The 14,681-nt window shown below is 39.0% G+C and overlaps 1 protein-coding gene across 9 annotated transcripts in view; it reads right to left on the minus strand.

Annotated features, from left to right (window-relative positions):
- Positions 1–14,681, minus strand: part of ATXN2 (ataxin 2) — a 118,602-nt gene that overhangs the window by 25,523 nt on the left and 78,398 nt on the right. For 6 of the 9 annotated variants that reach the window (XM_086681693.1, XM_086681691.1, XM_086681692.1 and 3 more), the window contains 6 exons: positions 14,514–14,621; positions 14,185–14,255; positions 5,579–5,883; positions 4,351–4,414; positions 3,109–3,261; positions 2,655–2,721 (listed from right to left, as the gene is read on the minus strand). In XM_086681693.1, coding sequence (XP_086537819.1) covers positions 2,655–2,721; positions 3,109–3,261; positions 4,351–4,414; positions 5,579–5,883; positions 14,185–14,255; positions 14,514–14,621 — 768 coding nt within the window. The remainder of the gene's footprint in view (positions 1–2,654; positions 2,722–3,108; positions 3,262–4,350; positions 4,415–5,578; positions 5,884–14,184; positions 14,256–14,513; positions 14,622–14,681) is intronic. The other 3 variants (XM_086681697.1, XM_086681695.1, XM_086681690.1) reach the window with 1 other exon arrangement.

The following is a 14,681-nucleotide window of genomic DNA, read 5'->3' on the forward strand; positions in this document are numbered from 1 at the left end:
TGGCTTTGTGTAATCTACAGCATACTGCAGAAGTTATGTCACTTCCAAGATTAGGTTGTAAAACACACTGCAGCTTCCACTTAGATCAATTTCTCTCTGAATACTCATTTTGGGAGAAGCCAGCTGCCACGTTATGACCAGCACTATCCTGTCAACAACTCTGAATCTGGAAGTAGATTGTCCAGCCTCATTTAACCCTTCATATACTACAGTTCTAACCAACATCTTGGCTGCAATTTCTTAAGAGACTCTGACGCAGAACTACCCAGTTAAACCGCTCCTGAATTTCTGACCCTCCTGAGATAATTTACGTTTATTGTTTTAGGCAGCTAAGACCGGTGATAATTTGTTAAAAGATAGATAAAAAGATAGGATTGGGCTATCACCACCTGAGCCCTTAATTTTACCAATACTCAGAATAAGACCAATATTGTGGACCTCCTGAATGATCTAATATAAAGCACTGATAATCATCTTAAATATTCTTACCTCTCTCCTACAAAAAAGTTAAACCTGAACTGAAGTACTCAATGCCATCACAAGGAGTAGAGACACAAATCTAGAATACGGGACATTCCTACATAACAACTGGTTCCTGCCACAAAGCAGTAACAGGAAAACAAAGAGAAAAGGAACTACAAAAACATGTAATAAATGTAATAATTTATAAATCAGGGGCATCTGGGTGGCTCAGTCGGTTAAGCGTCCGACTTTGGCTCGGGTCACGATCTCACTGTTCGTGGGTTCAAGCCCCGTGTCGGGCTCTGTGCTGACAGCTCAGAGCCTGGAGCCTACTTCAGTTTCTGTGTCTGTCTGTCTGTCTCTCTGCCCCTCCCCCACTCATACTCTGTTCCTCTCAAAAATAAACATTAAAAAAACTTTTTTTAAATAAACAAAATAATGTATAGATATTTTGATCCATATTCAAAACACATCAATTATAAAAAATATTTTTTTAAAAATGTCTATTTGTTGGGGCGCCTGGGTGGCGCAGTCGGTTAAGCGTCCGACTTCAGCCAGGTCATGATCTCGCGGTCCGTGAGTTCGAGCCCCGCGTCGGGCTCTGGGCTGATGGCTCAGAGCCTGGAGCCTGTTTCCGATTCTGTGTCTCCCTCTCTCTCTGCCCCTCCCCCGTTCATGCTCTGTCTCTCTCTGTCCCAAAAATAAATAAAAAATGTTGAAAAAAAAATTTAAAAAAAAAATGTCTATTTGTTTGGGGGTAGGGGTGGGGGTAGAGGCAGAGAGCCCGATGTGGGCTCGTCTTACAAACCAGGAGATCATGACCTAAGCTGAGGCTGGACACTTAACCAACCCAGTGCCCCTAAAAATGTGATTTTTGATCCAATCAGGATAATCGATTAGATAAATTTATTAGATGAAAGGGAATTACTGTTTATTTTATAAAGTGTGATAACACCACTCTGGCCATCTAAGAAAAAAAAGTCCATAATTCAGAAAGATATACAGTAAGTACATAGGAATAAACTGGCATGATGTCTGCGGTTTACTTTTAATACTTCAGCAACAAAACAAAGCACCCTCAGGTAAATATGGCAAAATCTTGATAACTGCCAAATGTGAATTATGGACAAACCAATTATCCAGTCACTTCCCATCTTCTGAGCATAGCATATGTTTGTAGGTGCTGTTCTTGACATGTGCCTGTTCTCCCTTACTAGAAATGACCCTGCCTCCTGAAGATAAAGTGCCTCTCTCACACCAAGAGCCATACTGTACTATAACGCCATCTTAAAAAGAGGAAACATCCCTCTACTATGAAGATTCTGATGGTTTCTGAAGTGAGCTGGCCTCTGCTCAAAAAGAAATTCTGGATGGGGAGTAGGGATGGGGGTGGGAACTGCAGGTTAGTATAAAATTCAAAGGTCAGCCAGATACCGTATGTTTTCACTCTTATGTGGATCCTGAGAAACTTAACAGAAACCCATGGGAGAGGGGAAGGAAAAAAAAAAAAAAAGAGGTTAGAGTGGGAGACAGCCAAAGCATAAGAGACTCTTAAAAACTAAGAAACTGAGGGTTGATGGGGGGTGGGAGGGAGGGGAGGGTGGGTGATGGGTATTGAGGAGGGCACCTTTTGGGATGAGCACTGGGTGTTGTATGGAAACCATTTTGACAATAAATTTCATATATTGAAAAAAAAAATTAAAAAAAAAAATTCAAAGGTCAGCAACTTAGTAAAATAATTTAACAAACACTCTTCAAAATTTAACATTGAAAACTTCGGAATTCAATTATTCTTTTCAAAGAATTCTTTTGAACAATCCTAACTGATGAGCATTTCTCCTCTCCTAGTTTTGTTCATAAAAATGCACCTTAGGGTGCCTGGGTGGCTTAGTACATTAAGCATCTGACTTCAGCTCAGATTATGATCTCATGGTACATGAGTTCAAGCCCCGCACTGGGCTCTCTGCTGTCAGCAAAGAGCCTGCTTTGGATCTTCTGCCCCTCCGCTGCATGCACACTCTCTCTCTCAAAAATAAATACACATTAAAAAAAATACATCTGAACACCTCAGGCAGTGTTGGGTACCACAAGTCAGCGTACAGGCTCATCAAAAGTCAAAGCTGAACCACAAATATTACTTAATTCATGCAGCATGCACACTTACAAGCAAACACAGGCAGGATTATTCTCACCTTTACCTGCTCTATATGTCTTGGCTTGATTCACTGGCATGGGCGTCATAGGTATAGGGTATAAAGGCTTGAGAGAATTAAAAAAAAAAAAAAAAAAGAAAGAAAATTAGGCTCTTATGATAGTAAGAATATATTTTACTATTTTCTCTTACTGGTATATTGTTAGAGAGCTAGTTCTGAGGTCTCCTGGTTTGCCAGGAGTCATTAAAAAATAAAATCACACTCACACCTAAAAGGACAAACCCCAAACCAGTAAATCTAAACCATCTTTCTTTCTCACCAGAAAACATTCTCACATTTTATACTAAAAACATACCATGCCATCACATGCCTCCTCTTTTCAAGTATTTTTGTTTCGCCATCACTACCTCAAGTCACCCCATACCTAGAGAGCGCTTGGGGTCAAATACAAATAACTAGGGAGGGTAAGTGCACATTAAATTCTAGGACTTACTTGCACGCCTGGGCTCACTGGGACTGGATACATCATATTTGGTGCAAAACAGACAGGCTGAGTATAAACTGGAGCTGGCTGCTGATGACCCACCATAGATGGGCTAGGTTGTGCTTGAGGACGAGGTGAAGTTGGGGTGGTAGAAGGCTTTGGCTATAAAAATAAAAATCAACTATCTTCAGATGAAAAGCTATTATTGCAATCTGAAAACTGATCTTCTCATCTTTCTAAGATCTACTCACTTTTAATTAGTCCCTTTTAATGAAAAAAACTTTAGAAAATAAACTTCCATATGTTTAAAATAAAAGGAAAAAGTTATGTAGGAAATGAAATTTGCCAACTCATTTATTACAATAATTTGCCAACATCAATAATACTACTAAAAATGACAGCTTTTTAAGCACCTAAAAATAAGTGATCCTTAAGGAACTGGAGAAAGTTTTTAACATCTTTTTTAAATTAATTTAAAAAAATTATTTTTAATTGTTTACTTATTTTTGAGAGACAGAGCGTGAGTGGGAGAGGGGTGGAGAGAAAGGGAGACACAGAATACGAAGCAGGCTCCAGGCTCTGAGCTGTCAGCACAGAGCCTGACATGGGGCTCGAACCCATGAGCCGCAAGATCACAACCTGAGCCAAAGTTGGACGCTTAACTGACAAAGCCACCCAGGCACCCCTAGAGTTTACTTAATTTTTGAGAGAGAGAGAGAGAGAGAGAGAGAGAGAGAGAGAGAGAGAGAGAAGAAAGAACAAGAGAGCCATCAGGGGTGGGGCAGAGAGAGAAGGACAGAGAATCCCAAGCAGGCTCTGCGATGTCAGCGCAGATCCCGATGTCGGGCTCAAACTCACAAACTGTGAGACCATGACCCGATCAAGAGTCAGATGCTTAACCAACTGAGCCACCCAGGTGCCCCCTGGAAAGTGTTTCTAAAAGTAAAGAAATATCTTCTTACAAATTTAACAGAATAATAGTTCATCTATAAACCTGAGAGCCTCGCTAGCCAGCCAGCGAGGAAGATTCAAAGATTTGCCCCAGATCACATCTAACTGATGACAAAACAAAACATGAATCTTTTCCATGGCTCAGAAGTATTCATAAATGACCACAGAAAAAGGAACAGAAACTACAGGTTTTTCAGCATCCTATAACTGACTTTAGATGGCAGGTATGGGGGAAATCCTACTACTACTACATTTATCATTTTCGAGACTAGATTACTTCAAAGAAAGAAACAAACTTACCTGAGAAAAGGAACGAGGGTTAAACTCCTTTGCATTAGGATTCAGTGTTGATTTTCTCACTTGCCTAAACCAGGGGAAAATTAAAAAGGGCCAGTAAAATCTGCATGGAACTTATGTTTCTCTCAAGTCTTCCATACCTGTTTTGTTAAACGGCTGAACATACATTAAACAATTCTTACTGAATCACTAATCCTCTTCATTAAAACATATGCACGAATTTCCCACTCTTTAATCTGATAAGGATCGGCCAAAAAGGGGCAACTAAAAAAAAAAAATGTTAATATATAGTTCTTCTCTCAGAGGCAATCAACAAATATTTAAACTGATAAGACAAAATATTCCTAAAAGCAATCCCTAATACACCAATTCTCTAGCATGTGGGTTTGTTTGTTTTTTAAGATTTTATTTTTAAGTAACCTCTGCACCCAACATGGGGCTCAAACTCACAATCCCAAGATCAAGAGTCGCACCCTCTGCTGACTGAGCCAGCCAGGTGCCCCCTAGCATGCAGTATTTTCTAATGTGACAAAGCGTTTCCTCCGTGACATGCCTTGGGAAAAATCATGACTCTAAGAAATAAAAACTTTTGCTTCAAATTGAGCAGCAGCACTCTTTGATCAACAAGCCGCACTCCAAAAGTTCAGCCATAACTGGACTGTATGGAGACCAGAACAAATCAATTAACAGTGGTTAGCTTGGATTAGGTTCTGAGGCTAGCCCACAAAGATCCATTCAATTGATAACACACTGAATGTGCAGAATTAAGTTTATCTTAACAAATCTAACCATTAAGTAAAACACTGTTTATGATAGAAAACATGCTGAATTCCAAGTAGGGGCACCAGATACTTCTTCCTCTTCTCGGCAGTGACAGTTCCCGGTCTCAGCAGCAGAGCCAGGAGGTGGGTACTGACTAGCGGCCAGGGGACAGAATTCCCAAAAGCCAGTAATTTTTCAACTCCTTGTACATTTACAGAAAAAAAAACTTTCTTAATTTAGTCTAGTTTTTGACCATGGGAAACAAAAATGGGGAAGGAAAAGAGAAGTGCAGAGTGCAAAGACCTGATTTACTTAAGACATCACTGGTTTAGCCCAGCTGTTTGTAACTTGAGGTCCACCTACAAAACAGGTCCAAATGTCCAGACAGATTCTTGAGCTGAAGGGCCCTGTACCCTTTAAGAAACATTTAAGCAAATAACAGGATGTGCTCAATTCGAGGTCTACTCACTCAGCTGCATCTTTCTTCTCCTCTTTATCATCTTTATCTTGTTTGCATCCCGGACTGGAAGTCTGAACCCCTTGGGATGTGACCTCAGGTCCCCTCTTGTGCTCCGCATTACTGAGGACTGAAGGGGAAATGCTGGGACTGCTCGGTTTGCTGCTGCCACTGGTGCAATTGCTGCTGCTATTTTCAACGAAAGAATCCTTAGCATTTGGTTCAATTTTGTCTTTGACCAAATCTCTTGATTTTTCTCCCTCTCTATTTTTGTTTAGCAGTTGATCCATAGATTCAGAAGTAGAACTTGGCTGTAACTAAATAAAGGAAATAATTATGCTTAAATATTTTAAATAACTTTATAATGAATTTTCTCCATGAGTATAAGCAAACTAATATTTGTAAGCTTGAGATATACCGAATAAGGCTTTTTTCATTACTTTAAGAATGTTTTTATTATAAAGCAGTAATAGCAGAACACAATGTCTATGCAACACAACCATAGTCATCGAAGCACTCCAACGTCCTAAACTCAAAAGTTAAATACTTACTTCCTGCCTTCCCTGTGTCAGAAATTGTGCCTGCTCGGTATGGAAAACACGGAAGACCTCCTATCCTCGAACAGCCCATCACCTGGGTAAGACCAGATACTTAACAGAATGTGGTAAATGCTATGGGATCCTACAGGAAAAGCAACTTATAGAAAAAGGTTCTTCAGTGAAAGTCATCGAGTCTAAGGTAGAAAAGATTTGGTGGGGGGGAAGGGGGAGGGCGGGGAGTAGTAGTTTGGAAAATGGAATTGTCTAAGCTAAAGGAACAACATGCTTAAAAATCCAAGGGAAGAGAAGAAGACGGCTCCACACTGTGAAAACAGAAAAGCACTACTGCTGAAGCACAAATGCGTGGGTAAAGAAATGGCAAACTCACCGAAGAGGGACAAGATGATAAACGAACTTGAAAGCTACGTTAAGGACTCTAGCTTTTAATTCTCAGGAAAATGAGCAGTCACTGAAGAATTTTAAAGAGGTTTAGTACTGAGCAGATTTGTAGTTCACAAAGATGAACACAGTAGTCTTGCGGAAAATGAAATGGAGGGAGCCAAGTGAGCATATACAGCGACCGTTATGGAGGCTGGACTAAGTCCTGGGCCTGGACTCAAGAAGTAGTGGGCTGGGAAGCCAGAAGTAGGTGGATTCAAAGGGACACTGGACTAGACATGTTGGTCAGTTAGACCTTCTAACTTGTAAAGAAGGAAACTGCAAAATACAAGTACCATGAAGAAAAGCAGGAGACAAAAGATGTCAATGAAATAGTTGCTGAGGTTTTTAAGTTTGCCAGCCAGAAGAAAACAATGCTACCACTGTCCCAAGATGATTTAAGATGCCATACTCCAAAGAAAAGAGAGAGAAATAGATGAAGGAAATAACAAGAAAAAAAGAAGGAAAAAGGCACCACCTAAAAAGCTGAAGAGGCAAGGAGAATAATATAAGCAGCCGCTCCAAGCACCAAGAAGGGACTGCAAGGCTGAACAGACACAAACTATGTCTCAAGCCTCGAGATGGGCAAACAAATGTAAAAGTCTCACTCCTGAGGCTTGGCACGCAGCATTATGCATCTCAAGCTTCACTGCATCACCAATAGAGTTATAAAGTCCACAAGCAGCTCGGGGCAAAAGGTGATAGGAACATTTATTTGCACCCGGTGGCAATTTAAGCCACAATATAGGCACTTAATGTTTAAGCCACCATTTGTTCACATAAATCTTTAGTAGAGGCTACCAACATAACAGACCAACTGTATACTGCATAAGATTCTTTGAGTATTTATAAGAGTCTCTGAGGCAAAAATAAGACTTCTGTTGTCGTATTTGTATAAAGGAAAATCTATCTAAAATACTGTGGTTGGACACTGTTCTAAATGATTTACAAACTCATTCATTTAGCTGTTACAACAGACCTATGTGATATAGACACTATTATCACTACCTTACAAATGGGCAAACTAAGGCACAATTCATACTTTTGAGCATTCTGCTGTATTTCCTACCTGCAGTATAGTAAGTAAACCTAAGTGAAAACTGAAGACTTTTTCCCCAAAATTGAACTTTATCTTTTATTGAACTATAATTAATGTATAACGTTCTATCAGTTTCAGATGTACACCATATTCCTTCAATATATGTATATACTGCAAATTCAGTATGTCTAGTTAACAGCCGTTAAGTGCAGTTACAATTTTTTTTCTCTTATGACAAGAACTTTTAAGATTAACTCTTTTAGGGACACCTGGGTGACTCAGTCAATTAAGTGTCCGACTTCAGCTCAGGTCATGATCTTGCAGTTCACGAGTTCGAGCCCCACATCAGGCTCTGTGCTGACAGCTCAGAGCTTAGAGCCTGCTTTGGATTCTGTGTGTGTGTGTGTGTGCATGTGCGTGTGTGTGTGTGCGCGTGCGTGTCTGTCTCTCTCTGCCCCTCCCCCACTCACACTGTCTCTCTCAAAATAAATAAATATTTAAAAAAAAAAAAAGATCAGGGGCGCCTGGGTGGCTCAGTTGGTTAAGCGGCCGACTTCAGCTCAGGTCATGATCTCGCGGTCCGTGAGTTCGAGCCCCACGTCGGGCCCTGTGCTGACAGCTCAGAGCCTGGAGCCTGTTTCAGATTCTGTGTCTCCCTCTCTCTGACCCTCCCCCGTTCATGCTCTGTCTCTCTCTCTCTCAAAAATAAATAAATGTTAAAAAAAAAAAAATTTTTTTTTAAATTAAAAAAAAAAAGATCAGCTCTTTTAGCAACTTTCAATCAAATACAATACAGTAACGGGGCGCCTGGGTGGCGCAGTCGGTTAAGCGTCCGACTTCAGCCAGGTCACGATCTCGCGGTCCGTGAGTTCGAGCCCCGCGTCGGGCTCTGGGCTGATGGCTCGGAGCCTGGAGCCTGTTTCCGATTCTGTGTCTCCCTCTCTCTCTGCCCCTCCCCCGTTCATGCTCTCTCTCTCTCTGTCCCAAAAATAAATAAACGTTGAAAAAAAAAAAAAATCAAATACAATACAGTATTACTGACTGTAGTCACCATACTGAACATTACATCTCCTGATGTTACTGTTATTTTATAACTGGACGTTTGTACCTTTTGACCCCCTTCCCCATTTCACTGCCCCCTGGCCTATGGCAACCATCAACCTGTATGAGTTTTTTTTCTTTTCTTTCTTTATGATTTTACACACAAGTGAGATTATGCAATTATTTGTCTTTGTCTGACATTTCACTTAGCATAATGCCCTCAAGGTCCACCCATGGTCATGGCAAATGACAGGATCTCTTTCCTTTTTATGGCTGAATACTCTGTTACATAACGTGTGTGCATGTGCACATTTGTGGATATGTTATATAAAAATACATGTGTATCTGTGTGTCCTTACATATATACACACACAATTTTCTTTATCCGTGCATCCACTGATGGACACCTAGGTTGCTTCCATGTCTTGACTATGGTAAATAATGCTGCAATGAACATGGGGGCGCAGCTATCTTTTTCAGCTAGTATTTTCATTTCCTTGTATAATTACCCAGAAGTGAAATTGCTAGATCATATGGTAGTTCTATTTTTAATTTTTATTTTTGAAGAACTTCTAAACTGTTTCCTTAGTGGCTGAACCAACTTATGTTTCCACAAAAGGTGCACATCTTGGTCAGCATTTGTTACCTTCTTATCTTCTTGGTAATAGCCATTCTAAAAGAGTGAGGGGTATGATACTTCATTGTGGTTTTGATTCCCACTTCCCTGGTGACTGGTGGTGAGCACCTGTTCATGGACCTGTTGGCTATTGGTGTCTTCTTTGGAAAAGTGTTTATTTAGACCCTCTGCCATTTTAAAATCAGTTTCCTTGTTCTTTTGCTACTGAGTTGTAGGAATTCTTTATGCATGCTGGATATTAATTCCGTATCAGTTATGTGATTTGCAAATATTTCCTACATGCAGTAGGTTTCCTTTTCATTTTGTTGGTTTCCTTTGCCGTGTGTTATTTTTGCTCGTTACTTTTGCTTTTGATGTCAAATCAAAAAATATTGCTGCCCACCACTGCCAATGTAAAGGAGCTTATGCCGAAGTCTTCTAGGAGGTTTTCTGGCTTGTTTGTTTTCACTTATTTTTGAGAGACAGAGAGAGAGCATGAGTCAGGGAGGGACTGAGAGACAGGGAAACACAGAATCTGAAGCAGGCTCCAGGCTCCCAGCTGTCAGCACAGAGCCCGACACGGGTCTCAAACCCACGAAACCGAGAGATCATGACCTGAGCTGAAGTCAGGTGCTTAACAGGCGCCCCTCTTCTAGGAGTTTTATGTTCAAGTCTTTAATCTATTTTGAATTAATTTTTGGGTATAGTGTTAGACAGTCCAGTCTTCCCAATACCATTTATGGATGAGACTGTCCCTTCCCCATTCTATATTCTTGGCTCCTGTCGTAAATTAGTTCACCATATATGCATGGGTTTACTTCTGGGCTCTCTATTTCTATAACTGACCCATATGGCTGTTTTTACATCAGTAACATTCTTTATTACTGCAGCTTTATACATAGTTTGAAATCAGGAATGCCTCCAGCTTTCTTCTTCTTTCTCAAGATTGCTTTGGCCATTTGAAATCTATTGTAGTAACAAACAATTTTTAGGATTGTTTATTCTGTTTCTGTGAAAAATGCCACTGGTATTTTGACAGGGACTACACTGAATCTATAGGTTGCTTTGGGCAGTATAAACATTTAATGGGAAAACTGAAATTCTCATGTGACTTAGAGAACAAGAAAATACTGATTGACAGTAAAATTCTCAATCATCTTTACTTTGCTAATAGGAATTAATATTTACTGAATAGACACTGTGGGTCATGTACTATGTTAAACACTACAGGTAGCATCTCATTTAATTCTCGTAAGAACACTATGAAATCTGTTCTACAATAATTCCATTTCAGCTTCAGAGAAGCAGATAACATGTTTCAATGTCATACTTATGGTTTTGTAAAGGCAAGATTCAAACCAGATAGTCTACTCACCTCCAAACCTCGTACCATTAATCTGTAACAGATCAAATTACTAGCAATTCTTACACAAATAAAGCTATCAGCAACCTGCACACAGCTACATTAGATCCTGCAGATGGGTGTCAAGGAAAATGAACAGAAAAAACAAAACCACAGGGTACTCCTAATTCTGTCTCAATGAAAGACTACAGATGTTTGTGAACCACCACAGTTCAAGGCCAAGTGCATGTCATGAGGATGGCTCTGATGATTCATTCACAGAACACTATGCAGGTATGCAGGACACTATGCACTATGTAGGACACACTATGCATTAGATACTGTCCAATGCACTACTAGAAACTTGAACACACAGATGGCCAGGCCTTTCTTTTAACTAGCCATGTGACTCTGGGCAAATTATTTAACTTGTCTTTGCCTCAAAGAATAGAACCTACTTCAAAGGGATGTTAGGACACTAAAGGATTTATCACACAAGCACTTAGGACAGTGTATGACACATAGGAAATAATAAATGTAAACTAATAACGCTATTTTACCTTTAGGAAATTATAAGCTTACTCTCAAACATTCTTAATACTATTTCCTTGCTTTCCAGTATTCACTTATGGACCAGAAAGTTACTTGTAAGAGACTTAATAATACATTCACACTTATTCAGGCCCCCAACAGAAGTAAGATTAGAAGTCCTAAAGACGTAGAATGCTAATCTTACAACTACCTGGAATTTAAGAGTCAAGTGTTAAAGATTGCAGGAAGTTGTGATCTAATAGTACAAGAACGTTACGTAATGTTTTCTACTAAATGAAGTTGTAGGCTATTTAAAAATATACTAACTCTAGAGACACTGTGGTACTGACAAAAAGAGAGACATATAGATGTCATGGAGGACAGTTCAGACTCCAGTAACGGAGCTTCCACAAGGGGACAAAGATTATTCAATTCAGTACCCTTTTAAGAGGAGGTGCTGAGACAAGCGAGAGCAACATGCAAAATAAATCTGGAAGCCTACCTCACACAATATTAAAAAATTACTCAAAAGAGATCACAGCCTCAAATGAAACTCTTAGAAGAAAATAAAAATAAATCTTTATGACTATGGATTAAGCCAAAGTTTCTAAGATATGACACCAAAAGCACACGCAATAAAAGAAAAGGAAGATAAAGTAGACTTCAACAAAATCAAAAGTTTTCAAGCTTCAAGGGTCAACATCAAGAAAGTGAAAAGACCAGCTACAGAATGGTAGAAGAAATTTAGAAACCGTGTATCTGATGTGAGACCTGTACACAGAACACATAAAAAAACTCTCTCAACTTGATAATAAGACAACTCAGTTTTTAAAATGAATAGACATTTCTCTAAAAAAAGATCTACAAATGGCCAATGAGCACATAAAAAGATGCTCAACATCATCAGCCATCAGAGAAATGCAGATCAAAACCGCGATGAGATACCACAAGGATGGCTCTAATAACAAAGACAATAACAAGTGTTGGTAAGGATGTAGAGAATCAGAAAACATCATATACTGCTGGTAGAAATGCAAAACAGTACAGTTGCTTTGGCAAACAGTCTGGAAGTTTTCCTCCACAGGCTAAAGACAGAGTTACCACAGGACCCAGGAATTCCAGTCTTAGGTATCTATAGCCAAGAGAAATGAAAATATAACTACACTACTGTTCATAGCAGCATTATTTATAATAGTCAAAACGTGGGAATAAGTGAAAGAGACATCAACTGATGGATAAATGAAATGTGGTATATCCATACAATGGAATAGTATTTATCCATAAAACCAATGAAGTACTTCTAAATGGTGCAACATGGATGAGCTTTGAAAACATTACGCCAAGTGAAAGAAGCCGGACACAAAAGGCCACATATTACATGATTCCATTCATATGAAATGTCTACAACTGGCAACCGTATAGAGACAGAAAGTAAACTGTTCAGGACCTAGGGAAAGGTGGGGGGTTGGGGTGGGGGTTTAAAGCAAAAGAGTGACTGCTAAGAGCTATGGGGTTTCTTTTTGGGGCGAAGAAAAATGTTCTAAAATTAAGTGTGGTGATGGTTGTACAACTGTGAATATGCTAAAACCCACTGAATTGTACACTTTGTATGGCTAAATTGTGTAACATGTAAATTATACCTCCATATAACTGCTACAAGAAATGTACTAACTCATATGCTCCAAAGTAAAAATGTTTTTTCCTTCATAACATAATAAATTAAATTCAAGTAAGAAGGGACCTGAATGTCTGACTGTAAAAAATGCTAAGGAAATGGGCAATTCCTATAGCATGAGCTCAATTCATAACAAACGGAAGATCATGCAAAATAGTATCCTCTCTTCTTCAGGAATCTACTCAATGACACAGTATCAAGAACTGCACTGGAAAGAAACCCTTCCCTCTGGCAGGAGGATGCAGCTGAGGCAGCCAAGTACACAGGAGGGCTTTAATTGTGTTGGAGGGCATGACATACTAAACCAGATATCTGGGCATTCAGTCATAATTCTTGGTGTCCCGTCCATGCATTAACTATAGCTTAAAAAATTAAAATTCACACCTATTAACAGCATTAAAGCTGAATAAATTGTAATAAAATATGATATGTAATATTTTGAATGGTGACAGTAAAAATTAAGCTATCAGCAAAAATTTATTAATTTTTAGGAAGCCAACACAAGCTAGGAAAAGGCTGCCTTTTGATTTGACTCATCTCTTTGTAATTTTTTAAAAATGTTTTTATTATTTTTATTTTTGAGAGAGAGGGACAGAGCACGAGTGGGGGAGAGGCAGAGACAAAGGGAGACACAGAATGTGAGACAGGTTCCAGGCTCTGAGCTGTCAGCACAGAGCCGGATGTGGGGCTCAAACCCATGAACTGTGAGATCGTGACCTGAGCCAAAGTCGGACACTTAACTGACTGAGCCACCCAGGCGCCCCTGATTGATTCATCTCTTAAGACAGCCATTTTTTTCTGAGGCTAATCATCAGATCTTTTCCCTCTAAGGAGCTAAGTTTCAAGATGACCTCCTGAGTTGGTCTCAAAATATGACTTGAAATGCAAAATGTATTACTATGGTAAAGGCTGTAGAAAAGAATGCAATGGTCATCCAGGAGAGATTAGAGTATGTTAACAAGACCGAAGACAGAAAAATGGTTTTAGAGAAAGATTTCTATCACAATACATTTGTGCACAAAGTATAAATCTGCAACTACCTAAGAACACTGAGGTCCAGTCCATCATCCACTCGCCACATCAGGTAATTAATGCCTCAGCTTTGCTCTACTCTTCGTTGAATAATGTAATCAAATGAACACCAAATAATAACTTATGTTATGATGGCTTCAAATGTCACAATTATATTCTCTTTCATTTGATATCTGTTTAGTTCTTATCATAGTACATGATTTTAGTTACCTACTTAAAAGCATAGGCAAAGACAACTTGAAGAATGCTTAGCTTTCTACACACATCATTCGAGGTTTCTGGGTGTGCATATATTTTGTAAATGAAGGATATAAAAATTCTTAGGACATTAAAATCCTAACTCATTAATCAATAGTAACACTTACCCTAAAATCATTCTTAAACTTCTTTAAGTCATCAATCTGTTTTCTATGTTCAGAAACAATTGGGGATATACCTGTGAAATGTGGAACAGTTAAATACAGATTTACTGCAAATCTTTAACTTAAAATCCTTTTAGGAGGAGATACTAGAAATGAAAATAAGTTCTTTTATTCAATATATTAATCACAGATTTTGACATTGGTCAATTCATGCATTTAAATACACACAATCCTAAGAAAAAGTGTTGACCAAAAACAATCTGTATTTGGCATGAGATCAGACTATCCTTCCTATTTCCAAGTTATACAGGAAGACTTTTTAAAGCTCTAACCTTTATTTTCAGTCTTTGAGAAGCTAGGTGATGTTTCACTGGGCTTCATATTTTCTTTATTCCCTGCAGGAGAATTCTGCCTCTGATCTTGAAGCCTGGAATCCTTAGCTAAAAAAAAAAAATACATTAAAAAAAAAAAAAAAAAGTAAAATGGGAAAATATTCAACA

This window comes from Puma concolor, chromosome D3, assembly GCF_028749965.1.
Source record: "Puma concolor isolate L17-30 chromosome D3, mPumCon1.1.hap2, whole genome shotgun sequence".
In the NCBI taxonomy this organism is placed as follows: Eukaryota; Metazoa; Chordata; class Mammalia; order Carnivora; family Felidae; genus Puma; species Puma concolor.